Genomic DNA, 18,136 nt, shown 5'->3' with positions numbered 1-18,136 from the left:
TGTTTAAATCATACATCCAGCATGCCTAGTTTTCTCCCCATTTTTCCAACTGCACACTAAAAAAACCCTTGCCTTAAATTGATGATCTGATATGCAATAGCAATAGCATATGGTATGTTCGAAGTTCTCAAAATTAATGGAAGTGAACAGTACCAATAAACATGTGACCAATTTACGGCACCATGCTGTGGTGTGTATATTGTACACCACACTACTCGTGAAACAATGCTGAACCACTTTGAGGTTTTCTTGTTTGGTTTCTACAATCAAGTGGAATATAAATTTAATGAAATACATATGATGTGCAGATCATATAATAAACTGCAGATGATCTTCCCACCTTGTAAGTATAACATTTCATTCATTCATTTTTTAAAATATTGTTAATGTTTAACTTACATTGGACATATTTTTTTGGAAACACATGCACCCCGATCTTCACATACCTAGGTCTGGGGAGGTACACACACACACCGGGTTGAGAAACACAGATATAACTAAATTGAATAATATATTGCCATGATTCAAAAGGTTTGCATGCTATCAGACTTCTTTCTCTGCTGGGATTTCAGCATAGTTGAGCAAGGGAAGGACTTCCCCAAATAACCCTAATAAACAGCTCTTGCAGATGTGTCCACAGATGTGTTCCTTAATTAATGCCAAGTTGTGTGACCCAACAGCTGCACAACTTTTAATTACGGCATTATAAGCTTAAAATCAGTTCAAATGAGCCAAATAAGATCGGTCTCCAGGCTCAAGACGAACAGCTTATCGCACTTTGAAGTAAATGACCTAATACACAATCAGGTGACGTTGTGTGCACGCATTAAGTCCAATTAGCTACCTGCGCCCCTTTCTGCAGCCACGCGCCGCCGGGCCGTGTTCTCCGCGAGCGGCCGCCACGTGGTTCTCCGGGACGCAGGCGAGCCCCTGCGACGGCCTGCCCAATGGGGCAGCTAGGATGGAGCCAAGCCTTCGAGGGGGCGGCGCCCTTGGCTCCAGCTGGCACTTTCACCGCGTCATGTGAGCGGCAAGAGATCTAGAAGCAGACCGAGCGCCAGCAGGGAAAGGAGCGCGACGTCGCTGGCAGCTGGGCGATGGTAAGGGCGAGCGGGGCAGCCGAGCCGGTGCGAGGGTGCAAGATAAGCGCCCCCCCCCGGGATACGGCCCGTGAAAAGGGATGGGGTCGCTGGGGTGCGCGCGCGCCTGGAGCGAGCCAGCGGTGGAGTTCTGCCCCCGAGTTAGAGACCTGGTGGGGAAGGGGCACTAAGTGTAGGGGCGCGTGCGACTTGCCCCATCCTGTTCAGCGCACGCGCCCTTTCCCAAGCTAAGAAGTTTGATCACAACTGGCTGAGTGGTGGGGGATGGAAATTTGGGCTCACCTGCCAGGCTAATCGAGGTGTGTGATGTGTTTGTTGATGAATGTGATAACAGACGTTGCCCAATCGCTCCCACTGAAATCTTACGAGTTCAGGAGGCGGATCTTCCTGTAGATTTATTCTGATTTTTATCCGCCCCTCTTGAGTTGGAGCCCGGGGGGAAAGGCGGGGTGTGTGATCTCGCGCGCCAAGTTAACTTCGGGCTTGCTGTTGAGTCCCATGACCTTCGGAGGGAAATCTGGACGACGAGAGGATTTTCCAGCCGATCCTCGCCCCGCGAAAGCACTAATCCAGAAATGCAGACTATGCGCGTCGCTCCCTCCCCGTTGACAGATGCAATCGGGTTTTAAGTGCGGGAATCCGGCCAAGCACGCTCAACTTCTAGGGCAAGGGAGACGTGTTGCAATCGCGTAAAAAAAATCGCGAGAAAAAAAGGCTGCCTGGCGCACGCGAGAAACTCGACGTGCTCGTCCCTCAACAAACACTGGCAACGGGGCGGGATGTGGCCTTGCGCCGCCCTATGGGAAGCGCGAGGACCCGTTGATTGACGGCAAGCCTGCCTCCTGCTGCTTGATTGGAGGGCGGGATTCCAGGTTGCCCTGAATGGGGAGGGCAGAAGGAAAGAGTGCCGTCGTCACCTCTCCGTAGGGCAAGTCGCATGAGCTCGGCGCTGCCAAGAGCGCTGCCCGATTGCAGCGGGTGGTCTGCGCTGGGCAAACGCATGATTTCCGACTGAGCAGGGTGCGCGTGGCCTGCGCGGTTCCTATTTATGCCCTTCAGTATCTGATCGGGACAAATAGGCAGAGGAGAAGCTCGGCCCCGCCTTCTCCATTCCCCAAGCCCGGTGGTTGCTGGAGTGAGAGACACTTTTCACAGGGTTTCTACCTCCCCCACCCCGTGTTTAACCATTGCCCAGGCCAGAGGCATATCTAGACGCTGGCGAAACCTGCCTCCATTGGGGGTGCAGGGCAAGGGCAGGGTGTAAACAACAACCACTCTCGAAATCTCTCGGCAGTCAGAGGATCCAACTCTGAGGGGCAGAGGCCCCACGTAAAATATTTGAGGCGGCCAGCCATTCAGCCAAAATATTTGAGGCGGCATTGCCAGTCAAATGATGTGTGTGCATGATGTGATCGAGTATGCAGGGTGGGGCTTACCTGCTCCCTCCCAAAAATATTTTATTCAAGTTGGCACCCCTCTCCAATTCTCTGCGTAAGGTCATGAGTTTTAGATTAGAGCTGGGAACTGAGGGGTGGGAGAAATGGCAATCTAGTATGAAAGTAGATCACTGGAGAGTGGAGACTATGGGCTGTATGTCATATACATGTGTGGCGATGCATCATTTTTGTGTGGGGGGGTACCTTATTTTGTTTTCATGTGCTATCCTTTATTTGTATTATGGCCAAGGACGGCAAAAGCTGGAAGTAGCCTGGGCCTCTCGGGACCTCGTAGAGCCTTGCCCATCACTTGCTACAATGGTAGCAAGTTCAAAAACATTCAGGAGATGTTTTTATATATTTAGTTCCTATCCCACTTGTCCCCTCAAAAGAGCTCAGGGTGGCAGACACCAAAGTGGAACAATTATGCAATTAAAAGTAAAATAAGAAACATAAGGAAAACATTTAAAAATATTGCAAGAATTTAAACATGCAAAGCGATGTGCTCTACCACTGAGCTGTGGTTCTGCTCCTAAATGGAGCATGGAAAAATCCCAAAACTTAAAAACTGAGGTCATATTGTAATGATCTTGGTTATAGCTCTCTGTTCCTTTATGTGCCTTTTGCAACAGAGATAACCACAGAATTGGGAAACTACAGAACTTTTGGCATTGAGTGCTTGGTACAGTGAGCTGTGGCAAATAGCAATGGCAGAAAAATGGACCAGCAGCTTAAATTAGCTAAACGTAGGGATAATATATTTGATATTGTATATAGTGTGGTGTAATTTTATCACATTCACAAATCAGTGACATATGCAGAAACATTTATCACAGATGTTCATCAGATTATTAAAGTATGAACTGTAATATTATGATGAAGTATACAGAAAATCTTCAGGTTGCTAGAGGATCTTAGATACCGTATATGCTTACATACACATTAAAGAGGAAAAATATGATAGAGACATGGCACTAATTAAAATATGTAACTGGCTATTTTGTTTTTCAGTGTTTAGTTTGGTAAGTTGGGAATAAAAAATAATTTATGTTTGTTGGCAAAAATAGGCAGAGCACACCTTAACTCTGCTCACAAAACTTTACTTATATCTGTATCTAAACCAAGTTCACACATCCAGTTTTCACTTGACTGTTTGTTCTTGGGAATGCGCACAAACATCCAAAATAATTGTACACAACTTTGTATATATAGGCAAAGGCCATTACAGTGCCAAAATAAAAGATGAAGTGAGGATGCTTTAAAACACAGGTGAGATTTTAAAAATGGATTGTAGCAAAATTCCCACAAATACAAAATGTACCTTTCCTGCCTTGACAGTGTTCATTTTATTTACCACCTGCCAGAACATTAATAGGCGAAAAGCCCTAAGAAACACTTTTTTAAGGAAAAAAGGAAGGAAGAGGCATGTAATTACAAACAGGAAACATTTTATAAGTGAAAAATGAATGGTGTCGACTGAAAACTGGCCTGTAAGAAACTAATGGTCAGGTCTCTAGCTCTTACTATCTCTATGCTGTGGATTTGTAGGGGAAACACACATGGAATTAAGTTTCAACAACCTCTGGACTTCATTTTAATCAAAGCCTGCTACCAAACACTCCTAGAGGGAGGGGAAACGAAGAATGAGGCTGGTTCCTCCCCTTCTGTCCTTTGTAAACAGCTGGAGTAGGTCCTGATCTAGTGTGGGAGCAAGACAAGAGGCACTTCCAATCTTGTGAATGGGGTTATGAAATGCATTGAGCAACATCAGGTCTTTGACCCCTGTGTTGCCGCTGGCAGACCTTGAAATACCTTAAATGCTGCTCCCTTAAAGGCTAGGTGTGTTTATTGAAGAATGCTTCCCCAGTCTTCAGCTGGGCTTTCAGCAATTTGAGAAGATAGCAATGGCAAAGAGCAACATGGACAAAGCTGAAGGAATTTCATGCCTTCACACACTCTCAGAGGTTGTGGGTTCTCTTGATCCAGTCTGGGTTACCTCCTCCCCACTTTGGCTATGTTGTTGGCACCTGTCTGTCTTGAGAAGCAATGGAGTGTGCCTCCCTTGCTACTACAGCAAACTGCTGTATTAGCAAGACCGAAATGATCTCCTGGGATGCAAGCCAGGGCAATGTGTTTGGAGGTCCTGGGCTGCCCAGACGACAAGACCGCTCCACTCGACCTTGCTGATGTAGTCCAAAGGAAAGCAGAGCAGCATGTTTGGCACCAGCTGGGCTGCAGGAGTTACCAGAGGGCATCATCCAACCATTGTAGGGACTTCACTCCGGATTTGTGTAGGGTTTACTCCTTAGCCCTTTCTTCTCTCAAAGATATCCTGCAAGGCAGTGGAGGTTTAGGATGAGAGTTTTACTTCTCGATGGGCTTCCTTCCCAGGTTGACCAGCCCCATCTGCCCCTCACTCCCCTCTACAGCATGTGCAGAAACTGCCTTCCTGGCAGTTGAACCCACTATTGGTCTCATCCACTCAATCCCCTGGAGCCTGTCTTCTCATGTAGGGGAAGTCCCTGAAACATCAAGGGTTTGAGACCTATTGGCCACCCACATCTGGTTTAGACAGCCAGCTGAAACCTCTTCCTGGGGTGGAGCCACTGTCACATGTGGCCAGCTTCCAGGAGCCCAGGTGAGAGCTGAGTGCAGGGTGGGGACCAAAAATGGAGAAACTACCCAAGAAGGAGCACCACCAGATTTTACAATCCTTCCCTAACATCCCATACACCCCTTTGGCTGTGTACACATCATATATTTAAAGCCCAAGAATTCTGGGAACTGCAATTGGTTAAGAAACTACAGCTCCCAGGATGAACTACAGCTCCCAGCGGGGAAACTACAGCTCCCAGGATGATTTGCTGGAAGCCATCTGCCTTAAATGTATAGGGTGTACCCAGGGCTTTTCCCCCTAAAAAATGTTTTGGGGTGCTCTCATTTCCGTCTGAGACTTGGGAAACACCAGGAAAGGAAAGGAAGCTACCAAGGGGGGTAAGAATGGAACTGACAATTAACCATGCTAGAGAAGAAACTAAAAATTTGATTTTTTGAAGTTTCTTCTCCTGTTAGATTAACAAAATATTTAGGGGTATGAGTACCCCTGCATACCCCCAGAGAAAAGCACTGGGTACCAGTACGAGCCCATTAAAACTAATATTGATGTAAGTGTGAACAGAGACATGGAACAGAATCTGAGGTAACCATTGTTTTTTGAAATGCTTTTCACATTGACCCTTTCTAACTTTGGGTGAAATTGAGAAACCACTAATGGGACAAATACGATTTTTCCCAGGCAAACCTGTCTATCATTACCACATAGTTTTGTAATCCATAGTATGACCTGTTTGAGGTTAACCAATATTTCTTTTGATTTGGTTATCAGATGCAGGCCTTATTTTGTTTCAAAGGACTACATTCTTGCTTTCAAGTGGGAAAGAGCCCTGGCAGATAGGCCTTGAGTTGGACCCCATTAAAGAAATTGCCTCTGTTCTTCAGTCTGTTAAACCCTTAGGGCACATCCTTCCAGATGGTTCTGAATGAGTGCATTCAATGCACTGTGTTGGCTAGAGTTCAAACAATGGGTGGATTCTCAAACAGATTCTTGCAAATTTGAATTTGTATTATCTTTTTTTCCAAAATAAGGATTTTAAAAGGGGGAGGAGAAGTGGGTTTTTTTTTTTAATATTGAATCGGTTTATAGTAATAAATCAAAGTAGTATATAGATCCCTTCAGGTGTTCTGTATTCCCTGTATTACTATTTTTAAATTAAGGAACCTCCTTGTGGTTGTCTTCCTGCAGGTGGATCTATAACCAATATTCATAATTTTCAGCTCGTTGGCATAATAGTTATATTATATACAGCTATCAATACATCTTTTTATGAGGAGGCGGCAAACCAATGGTCTCAGTAAATCATAGCAAACTGGTGTCTGCTTCAAGTCAGCTGACTGCTTCAGCTCCTGTTCAGTTAGCCAACCCTTCAGATGCTCTCAAGCATCTGATGCCACCATTGAATTTGCTGCAAGATTGCAGTGGGGAGCAGGCTTCTAACCCATCAGCTATCTCCAACTTAATCTGCACATCAGAGACGGGTGTTTCGCAGTCCAAGGTAAAGAAGGATGGGGAGAAACCGCAGACCACTATCTACGAAGCCTACCTCAGACTTCCTGATTTTTGCCCAGAACTCTCCATGGACTTTAGCCCTACACTGGAGGAGATTGAGGAGTTCCTGAATGAGAAAATGGCAATTCTCAAAGATGAGCTGAATGACAAGCAGCAGGCAGGAGGACAGCTTAAGAGAAAGTCTGAGATCAGCTTGGGCAGCCCCGGGGAACAGTCTGTTCCTGTAGCTGTTCCGGATGAAGGCCTTTCCAGGTTTGCTCAGTCAGGAGTGGTGGTTTCTGGTGGTACAGGCATCCCAGGAACTGCGGGGACTGTCCCAGTTGTCCTTCAGATCCAACCCAACCAAGCGAGTGAAGGCAACTCGCCAACCCAGAGCCCTGTTGGTGGTATTAGGGTGGCTCAGTTGTTCATCAAAATGCAAGGGCAGAGCCTGACCGTTCTTCCCCAGGTCATCCAAAGCCCTTCAACAGGCACAGAACAAAAATATGTACGGATAGCCCCTTTGCCTGTGACGCTGAGGCCTGGAGTTCTTGGAAGCGTGAAGAATGTGGAGGCCAGGACCCCCAAAGCCTCCCCTCCTGTCATCCGAGTCCACAAGTGCACACATCCCGGTTGCACAAAGATGTACACTAAGAGTTCTCACCTCAAGGCACACTTCCGACGCCATACTGGAGAAAAGCCTTACACCTGTACTTGGCCCAACTGTGGCTGGAGGTAAGTGTGTGACAATAAAAACGGCCTGGTTATTTGATAATTTTTTTAAAAGTTGACTTCATTGCTCAATGGAAGCTTTGTGGGATCAGATAGGCTCACTTAACTACTAGAATAAAGTAGTACTTCCATCCAACAGTGCAATGATGTATATTTCTCAGGCACCAGTCCCATTGTGTTCAGCAAGGCCTACTCCTAAATCCTGTAGAAGTGTGTTTAGGACTGCAAGGTTATGTATTGGTTGAGAAATAATTTAAAATGTATTGCCTGAACTGAAGTATACATGCGTCCTGGACACAACCCACTAGACATTTCTCTACAAGCTCTGCTGAAATGGATTGGAGCTGTTTAAGAACATCGGTGATCATCATTGGTGCTTTTTAATATTACCATCTGTGTCTTTTTAAACTCCAATGAAAACAAACAAATCTCATATTTAGTCAACAGTGAATGAATCTTTCACTGATGGGATTCAATTAGCAATTCATGTTATTTTTCCATCCCTGGTCAGATAATGACTGATCCATACACAGCACTGTTGCCATATTTTATTCTTTTATTTCCTCAGCAAGGTTTCTGTTCCTCCTTTGACTGCCAGGCAGCGCAGAAATGATAATGCTAGGGATCATTAGGAGAGGAATTGAAAATAAAACTGCTGATACCATAATGCCGTTATACATATCTATGGTGCGACTGCGTTTGGAATACTGTTCCATATGATTCTGGTGGCCTCACCTTGAACAGGATATTGTAGAGCTGGTAAAGGTTCAGATAAGGGCAACCAAAACTGGTCAAGGGGACAGAGCAACTTATTTATGAGGAAAGGTTGCAGAATATGGAACTACAGAAAAAAGTAAAAGTAAAAGGTGTTGTAATAGACAATCATAAAATGATGCATGTCGTGGAGAAAGTGGCTCGAGAAAAGTTTTTCTTCTTTTCTCCTAACATTGGAACTTGTGGACCTCCAATAAAACTGAATGTTGGAAGATTCAGGGCAGATAAAAGAAAGTACTTATTCACGCAGTGCATGTGGCCTAGGACCCACGTACCTACGGGACCGCCTCTCTTGGTATGTCCTGTGGAGGACCTTAAGGTCCACAAATGACAACATTTTGGAGGTCCCAGGTCGCAAGGTGGTTAGATTGGTCTCAACCAGGGCCAGGGCCTTTTCAGTACTGGCCCCGACTTGGTGGAACGCTCTGTCACAAGAGACTAGGGCCCTGAGGGACTTGACATCTTTCCTCAGGGCCTGCAAGACAGAGCTGTTCCACCTGGCCTTTGGTTTGGACTCAATCTGACCCTTATGTTTCCCTCCCCTTATGGTCTTGATCTATCGGCTACTTTTAAAATGAGGCTGCATTTTAAATTGCATTTTAACCTGTATTTTAAATTGTGTTTTCTCTCTCCCCCCCCAATATTACGTTTTTACTGTGATTTTATTGGTGTTAGCCGCCCGGGGGGGTATAAATAAAATTTGTTATTGTGTTGTTGTAGTTATTGTTATTATTATTATTATTATTATTAAACTATGGAACTTGCTCCCCCGGGAGACAGCCACCTAACTGGATGCCTTCAAAACAGAATTGGAAAATTCATGGAGGAGAAAGCTATCCAGCAGCCATGGTGGCTCTGCTTTGTTTCCATGGCTGGAGGCTGTAATGCTTCTGCATACAATGAGGGTGAGCCCCCTTGTGCTCAAGTCCTGCTTGTGGGTTTCCCACAGGCCTCTGGGAGGCCATTGTGAGAACAGGATGCTGGACTAGATGGGCCATGGACCTGATCCCCCAGGCTCCTCTTCTATTGCTATTGCTATGCTTTTATTTTCTTTGGGGGAAAGGCCATAGCTCAGTGACGGAGCACATGATTCAATGGAAAGCAGCCCAGGTTCACTTCCCAGCTTCCTAGGGAAGGACCCCTGCCTAAACCCCTGGAGCCAGTTGTAGACAATACTGAGCTGCATGGACCAACGGTCTGATTTGGTAGAAGGTGTCTGTCTGTCTTATTAGCAGTACAGTGGTACCTCGGGTTACATACGCTTCAGGTTACATACGCTTCAGGTTACACACTCCGCTAACCCAGAAATAGTGCTTCAGGTTAAGAACTTTGCTTCAGGATAAGAACAGAAACCGGGCTCTGGCGGTGCGGCTGCAGCAGGAGGCCTCATTAGCTAAAGTGGTGCTTCAGGTTAAGAACAGTTTCAGGTTAAGAACGGACCTCCGGAACGAATTAAGTACTTAACCTGAGGTACCACTGTACGGGGGAAAGGCTTCCTGTGTTGCATTTTTGCTTATCTTGCAACTGTTCAAAGGCATAGGACCTCTTCCCTGATGGGAGAGGAAAATAAAAGGGTCCTTGCACTAGCCTCCCCATGCACTATAATTGTGCAACCCACCATTCTTTTTCAACAGCTTTGTGAATAATTTCACCTTAATTGTTCTTCATTTCCCAGAATTAAATCTATTAGTAGATTAACTGCAGTTTACAGACTTCTGTGACCTGCTAGGGTGTAGCTGATAGTCTAGGTACAAGCTCAGGACAGTCATGTGGCAAGGAGTTCCTTCTTTTAATAGGTTCCCCTTTTTTGCTGATCCTTCCCATACATATGATGTGCTGAAGTCGCAAAGCCTTCAGGGATTGCATTTGTGTCTGCCCATGCTGCCCCTTGTACCTTTTCCTCAAGCAGATGGTTTTGTTTAAAATCTGAAAGCCTCCAGCTGTCGTGGCATCGGTGGCAGGGACTTTCCAAATGTGGAGAGGCTGCTCCTAGTGATCCTGCAGCTGCCAGACTTTGCAGGGGCTTTGCAGCCATTGCTCAGGGCATCTTGTGAAAAGAGGAGCTCAGTAAAATATCGATATTGTTTCCAAAATACGGAGGGCATGTGCAGTTTCCAAGGGTCCCAAACAAGGGAGAAGGGCAGGGACTGGAACAGGCCCCCAGGCAAGGGTTGCACATATTTGCTCCTCTCAAGCAACCTGAAATCCCTGACAACATATAGGGTTGAATTTACTGTTTCCTTGAGAATCGTTCTCAAGGGGGGTCCTGTGTGATCTTGGCTGATCTGCTTCCTTCCAGCTTCTTTGGCTGTAATGACCTGAGACTTTGGAATGTATTCCTGCTTAACTGCAGAAAGTGAAGTCGGGGGGCTTCTTTCTCCCCCTTGTAGCTCTGGTAAATGTATTAGGAATCTGTTTGATCTCTGCAGTGCTCTATAAAGCCAGACTTCTCTGCTACATTAGATATGAGCTGCAAATGGAGGAGGAGTCAGTGAGCATAACAAGCTTCTGATTCCACATTCTTTTGTGGACATTATGGATGGGCTCATCTAATGACGCTACCATATGTCTGGGTCACTGAGAATGCACGGTTTTTAGTTCTTTCCTGCAGCATGTATGCGTCTCCTATATCAGCGATGGGAAGCCTGTGGCTCTGCATATGTTGCTGGACTACAACTCCTAATAGGCTCAGCTACAGTGGTGGATGGTCAGGGATGATGGGAGTTGTAGTCCAGCAACATCTGGAGGGCTGTTATAGGTTAGCCACCCCGGCTTTATATTTTCTAGATTTTTAAATAAGATTGAAGGAGCATCTCCACCCCCCATCGTTCAGCCCAGACACTGAGGTCCAGCTCCAAGGGCCTTCCGGCGGTTCCCTCACTGCAAGAAGTGAGGTTACAGGGAACCAGGCAGAGGGCCTTCTTGGTTGTGGCACCTGCCCTGTGGATTGCCCTCCCATCAGATGTTAAGGAAATAAAATACTATCTGACTTTTAGAAGACATCTGCAAGCAGCCCTGCTTAGGGAAGTTTTAAATGTCTGATGTTTTATCGCCTTTTTAATATTCTGTTGGGAGCCACCCAGAGTGGCTGGGGAAACCCAGCCCGGTGGGTGGGGTATAAATTTTATTTTATTTTTGTTAAATAAGTTTTCAGTAGCCCAGTGGGTTAGAGTAGATCTCATAACTGCCACTGAGTCATCCAGGGAATCAGATCATCCAGGGATCATCCAGGGAATCAGGGAATCAGATCATCAGATAATCCAAGGAATCAGAAAGATGATCCAACTGGATTCCTTCTTTCTAGGGTTGGTGACTGTGAGATCTCCTTCATAATTATTTATTTGCCTTTACAAGGTGCAGAAAGTTATGAAAGGGCAGTGTACCAGTTGGGATTTCTGAACTGCTTTCAAAGGCTGCACATGTACTGGCATATTTGAAACATATAACCTGCATGCATATGCGCCCTGAGGATCTGTTGCCAATTGCCAAACTCAGTGGCATGCACTCATGGGTGAGATGGACACATACCATTTCAAATACAAGAATGTATATTGTATGTACATGTACAAAATCTTTAATATGTGACATATTCATTGAAAGTGTTTTATTCTGCTCTTAATCCAAAAAAAGACTTCTAGAAAGAAAAGGGATTGGGAAAAAAGAGGTGGGGGGAATGGCATGATTTCAGGCACTATTTCCTAGTTACAGATTTCTAATCATCCTTGGTCATGAGCTATTTCTCACAATCTGAAGTTGCAGGGGTTCTTGTCTGCCCATAAGTCTTTTTGAGATTAGAAAAAGAGACAAAGGTATTCCCTTACATTTCCCCACTCAATGGCACCACTTTGGTTCAATCAAGGCCCCTTGACAATTAAAAAAAGAATCTTGTCCAGGGTTGTTTCTGATGTGACTCTGAGTGGATTGTCAGTGAGATCATGTCTGGTCTGTTCCTGAATTATTATGTAACATTGGACAAGTTCTGCTTCCTTCTTCTTCTTTGTTTTCCTCACTCCAAACAGAGAGACAGTATTTCACAGAAGCTTGATGACTTTGTTAATATTTGTCAAGGTCTTTGAGTTCCTTTGTTGGAAGGCACTCCTTGAACTTGTTTTAAGGCTTACTGCTATCGTCGAAGGCTGATTTTGTTCTACATTATGTCGGCCTTGGTTCATACGTGAAAAGAAATGAAGGAACCAATAAGGGGTGGAAAGGAGAGAGACAGACAGAATGTCAGTGGTACACAAGAGTAAAGAGTCAAGAATGGGACATTAAACCTCTGTTTTTGTGCACCCTTGAGAGGTTTATATTTTATTTATTATCACCTTTATATTCCACCAAGGAGCTCAAGGTGACATACATAGTTCTCCCTGACCCCTTCATGTCCTCAAAGCAACCTTGTGAGTTTGGTTAAGCTGAGGGACTGTGGCTGGCCCAAGCTCACCCAGTGAGCTTTATGAACCCTGGGCTCTCAAGTCCTAGTAATCTCACTCTACTACAGTATCCTTTTCACCTGAGATGGTAAATCTGTGACCCTTCACAAGCTGTTGGGACTCTAGCTGCTGTCAACCTTGATCATTGGCCATGCTGGCTGGGGCTGCTGGGAGTGGAAGATGAACAACATCTGAAGGACCATCAGGTTGTGCCATCCCTGTCCTGTCTGAGCCCCAGAGTGGTTCATGACCTATAGTCCCAATGCACCAGAAGCCAATGAATTGCACCTGCCTGTTTCCAAGTGGCAAAGATTTATGTCTAGAGAAGCTGCTTTCTAGCATCTTGCGGTTTCAAAATGTGAGTAGGGAGCATGTTTTTCTATTTCTGAAATAGACACTGGATTCTTGAGAGTCACGCTAGAGCAGCATCTGCTAGATAAATCTGTTTTATATCCCAGAATCATCTCTTGTAGTTTGCTTTGACTGTGTGTGAAGCCATTGGGTGAGAACAACCTCCTTGGTTCATGCAACTGTGCAGTAAACATCTCTTCTTCTGTCTGGTAGGTTTTCCCGCTCGGATGAGCTCTCTCGCCACAAGCGCTCCCATTCTGGACTCAAGCCTTACCAGTGCCAAGTGTGTGAGAAGAAATTTGCCCGCAGTGACCACTTATCCAAACACATGAAGATCCACAAAGGGTCATTCAGTTTGGGAATCCGGACAGCTCAGGGTTGTGGTCATAGCTGACTCTGCTTTTGCTGCCTTGCCAAGAAAATAATTCCTGCCCAAGTGAGATGACAAATGCATATATAAAAGACGGCTTTGTTTGGAAGGGAGGAAAGGAATTGACTTGTGTAAAGTCTATTAGGAAGACCAAAGCCTACTTCTACCTGAACATGCCTTTCAATCAGGACCTGCCTCCAAACAGGTCTCTGATACTTGTGAACTCTTGTAAAACTTGTAATTAAGTTTGTGGGAAATATGTGACAATAAAGGATGTTGGGCTGGGCAGGGTGAGATTCACTGTTTAGATCTGAATTTTAGAATATGGACTGTTTAGGCCAAGGATGGAAGAACCTTTGGTCCTCTAGATTGTGTTGGGCTACAGCTTCCGTTATTTCTGACCATTGGCCGTGCTCGGTGAGATTGATGGGAGGTGGAGTCCAACAACATCTGGAAGGCCACAGGTTCTCCATCTGTGGTTTAGTCATTTCTAATGCTTTTTCCTGTGGTGTACACATAGAACAGTATTTGAATGGGAGGGTGTGGGTTCTTTTGCATTTCTTTCTGAGTTAGCATCCTGCTTGATCACTCAGCCACTGATTCTGAAACTATAACCAATGCAATGAAATTACAGGTGAAATATTCACTAAAATGGCAAATCTCAAAGTTCAGAGCTTGAATATCAGTACCAGGAAATCATATTTTCCCAAGTCTTTATTTTCAGACTATACCTCTCTAAAGCCAAATTGGTTTCATGGCATTCAGTGTAATTTGTGTGGTGCGTAATGGTTTGTCTTTAGGAAAAGGAATTGCATTGTGGATTACTGTGAGTTGTTATTCTCTAGCCCCAATTTAAATGTTTATTCTGTGAGCTGTACACCGCTTGTGCCTGAGAATGGGACTTGGGGCCCAAGACCTAACCTGTACACATGTTAATCCATGGTGGGAAATGTAATCTGATTTGTCTCTGAAATAAGGCAAACAAGAGTGTCCTGAATCTGCCCCAGACTGTAAAGCAGAAATGAGGAACCTCCAGATTGCTGGACTATAGCTCCCATTATCCCTAGCTGCTAGTCATGCTAGCTGGGGCTTATGGGAGTTGAAGTGTAATAAAAGCCAGAGGGCCACAGATTCTCCATCCTTGCTATGAAGTTTGGTGGTACAGCCTTAAGCATTACACACATTGCCTATGGTTACAATTCCATGCCACTTTGTTGAAAGTGAGCCCCACTGAATACAATGGACTTGTTTCTGAGAAGACATTTATAGCATTGCACTGTAAATGCCTCACATGCCTTTCATTTGAACTTATTTTGATCATTGTTAATCCACCAGAGCTGTCATTATGGTTTGTTTTGCTTTTATTATTCAGGTTGCTTAACTTACCTTGCATCCATGGAATTCAGGGCTGGATAGAGAGAGAGAGAGTGATTGATGCAAGTCCCAACACAGTCAGTCTCATGACTGGGTGGGGATTTGACACAGGTCTACCACAGTGTTTCCGTGCGCTGCTCTGGTTCACCAGAAGCGGCTTAATCATGCTGGCCACATGACCCGGAAGCTGTCTGTGGACAAACACCGGCTCCCTTGGCCTATAGAGCGAAATGAGCGCCGCAACCCCAGAGTCGTTCGCAACTAGACTTAACAGTCAGGGGTCCCTTTACCTTTACCAGGTCCCTTGTGGTAGCCATTATGGCAACTTCCACCTGAAGTTTCTATAGTTAAAACGACAAAGAGTTGTGCAGCACCTTAAAGCAGGAGTGGGGAAGCTGTGGTGCTCCACTTGCTGGGCTCCCAACTCTCATCAGTCCCAGCCAGCATACTCAGTGGCCAGGGGTGGTAACTGCTAGCCGTGATGGGTACATTCTACCCCCACTGTTGGACGCAGTATTACCTATGAATGCTGGCTGCTGGGAATCACAAGGTGGAGGGTTGCTGTTGTGCATGGGACATGCTTGTGAGATTCCCACAGGCATCTAGTTAGCCACTGTGAGAACTGGATGCTGGACTAGATGGACCTTTGGACTGACCCAGCAGGGCTTTTCTTATGTCGTTATGCATAAGGTTGCAGGTTCAGTCCCTGGCATCTCCTGGTAGGAGTGGAGACCCCAGAGAGCCTCTGCTACAGATAGTGTAGACATTTGTGAGCTAAGTGGGCTCATAGCCTCACTCTGTATAAAATAGCTTCCAATGCTCATGTGTCTTGAACCTATGTGGCAAGATGCCTTGTTTGTTATGTGTCTCCACCCTGTTTTGATGCAATGGTTCTTGGCAGAAGTTGAGAACAATAGCTTACCAAGTGCAAGTCTAGTAGCCTGCTCTCAAACATGTTTACTTGGAAGTGTTTTGATTCTGAGATTCATATGTTGAGCGTGCTTCTTGTTGTTGCCTGCCTTGGTTATTCAAGCCTCCTTCCCCTGCAGGCACCTTATTTTTTCCAGTCTGTGCCAGCCTGAGTGACTCATACACCACCTCCATCTCCTTTCCTTTCTCCAGCTTCCTGTACATAAAAATAACTTTCCTTTCTCCAGCTTCATTATCTCACATTACCTTCTTTGGATCTGTACACACTATACCTTGAAAGCACATTCAAAGCACATTCTTTCCCTCAAAAAAATAAAATAAACATAGGCACTGTAGTTTAAGGATTGCTGGGAATTCTAACTCTGAGAGAGGTCAACTACAGTGCCCAGAATTCTTTGAGGGAAAGAATGTGTTTTGAATGTGCTTTCAAGGTAGAGCATGTACTAATGTTCAGGCTCTGAACTGGGTTCTAAATGAACATCTAAAGAAGCTCTGTCACCATTATTCCTCCCACAGAATGAGCTTTTGTTGGCAATATCGACTAGTCTAAAAGGATGTTTGAAAAGCACCTCCTACGGGAAACTGTGCTATGACAATTCTAGCTATTTAAAGCCCTGAAAAAGAACTTGTGCTCACAGGTGCAGAAATCCAGGATTCATGCCCAGTCATGCAGACAGATATATTTGCATATATCACAGTAAAGAAAAACAAACTGAATCAGTCGCCATAGCTGACAGAGTTACTTGTCAACTGCTGCATTCCCTCTCGGAAAGGAAAATAAGTTTTGGCAATCTGTGTGATTCTTCGCCGCCCCCACTCTTTTCTTAGTTTTCATATAAATATCTCTTTTTAGGCATCCATCAGTCATCCTGTGATAAAAGCCCTTTATCTCACATTGGCCTCAGATTAACTTCTTGGCTGTGTAAACAAAGTACATGTTCAAAAGGTCAATCAGAGGTTGCTGAAAGTTGAGAGAGTCCACAATCCATGGCAACACTGGAATCCCCATTTTCTTCCTTTTCATCCTAGCATGACACAATCATGTCAATACTACCAGAGTCATTAACAGTTCACAGTTTCATAGGTCGATTGCCAGTCACAGTGATTTTCTAAATTCAGCCCACAAGGAAGGATAGCTGGAAAACAGACTGGATTATCATTTAAGCAGATGGGTGGTTAGCTCAGGATAACAACCTTGGGCTAACAAACCTGAGATAGCAGGTACCATTGTTGATTGCCTGAATCAACCTATAGATGGGCTGACACAAGTATCTTCAGATATAACGTAAGTTCAATCAGGGGCAAGCAACATGCCCTCAGCCTATTTTCAATTTGGGAGACAAGGAGGGGGAAAAGGGGGTTACACACAGAGAAAATTGAATGAAAGAGGGAGAGAGGGGAGGGGAAGAACCACAGAGGAAGGGTACTCCTTCCTACTTTTAATTCTAGCCCTACCCACTACCAGCATTCAGCTGCCAATATGTTCTCTTGTTTGTTCATGATGCTTATAATTTGTCTTTCTTCCATCATGGAGCCCTAGGCAGTGTACATCTGGTTTCCAGGGAGGCACTCATTAAAGAACTCTGCTTTAACTTCAGCAAGGTGCTGGCATGTTGTGATATTATCTTCACAGGAATACAACCCATTGCAGAAAGAAAAAAAAAGGGTTCCTGGACCCTGATTTAAAGAGATAAAGAACTGTGATAAAACTGGCATGACGACCTTTTTTTGGCGTTGGCGGGAGTGAATTCTTACTTTCACAAAGATGCCTGCAAGTTGGGCTTCAAAGAAAGGAATGCCTGGCTGACAGCAATAGTTTTTCAAGCAAAGACAAGGGATGTGGTGCACTTAGGCACGCTTGGCTATCTGTGCCAGACTTATCAAGGCTGCAATTCTTGAGGTCTGTTTAAATTGCCTGGTTTTTTGTTTTTTTAAAAAATATTTACATTAATACATGTTGGATAGGGAAGACAGAGTATGGCTTCACACAGTAGCTGTATCCTGCTCCTGTGTGAGAGACGTCTTGCACTTGGGCTGCTACATGATGCATGAGAGCTCTGACTGTATTTATGCAAGTGCTAGAGGAGGCGGCAATACAAAAACCTAATGCTGTGTGATTTCCAGCTACCTACAATAAAGTATGGGTCAGCTATATGCAATTTTGTTCCACAGAATTACTTGGAACTCACATGTCACAATTTTCCTCATAACCTCCACCATTTCATAGGGGAAAATAGGCCTAGACATGTGAATATGTCTTTGGGTGGGCCCAGGGGTGTGACTTAGCATATAAAGGCAGCTCAGGAAGGTGTGGCATTGCAAATGTACCACAGGCAGAATACAAGGCAAGTGAGGCACATAATACACATATGCACTGTACTGTTGACTGTTTAGAACATGTGTAGGCAAACTAAGGTCTGCGGGCCGGATCAGGCCCAATTGGCTTCTGGAGCCGGCCAGCAGACAGTCCAGGAATCGCTGCGTGGATCGCCAGCACACACATGCTTTCCCTTCTCCTCACACGGCGCAGCCTC

At 45.0% G+C, this 18,136-nt stretch overlaps 1 protein-coding gene across 1 annotated transcript; it reads left to right on the top strand.

The window, feature by feature from the left end:
* Positions 1–886: 886 nt before the first annotated feature.
* On the top strand, positions 887–17,199 carry LOC128416117 (Krueppel-like factor 15). Its single transcript, XM_053393332.1, has 3 exons — positions 887–1,100; positions 6,339–7,376; positions 13,142–17,199. The coding sequence occupies exons 2-3, from the start codon at positions 6,439–6,441 to the stop codon at positions 13,320–13,322; spliced, it is 1,119 nt and encodes a 372-aa protein (XP_053249307.1). The 5' UTR covers positions 887–1,100; positions 6,339–6,438; the 3' UTR covers positions 13,323–17,199.
* The last annotated feature ends 937 nt before the right edge of the window (positions 17,200–18,136 follow it).

The sequence above is a fragment of the Podarcis raffonei genome, chromosome 6 (assembly GCF_027172205.1).
Source record: "Podarcis raffonei isolate rPodRaf1 chromosome 6, rPodRaf1.pri, whole genome shotgun sequence".
Classification (NCBI taxonomy): domain Eukaryota; kingdom Metazoa; phylum Chordata; class Lepidosauria; order Squamata; family Lacertidae; genus Podarcis; species Podarcis raffonei.
Note: the sequence above shows the minus strand (reverse complement) of the source record. Positions and strands in the feature narration are given on the sequence as shown.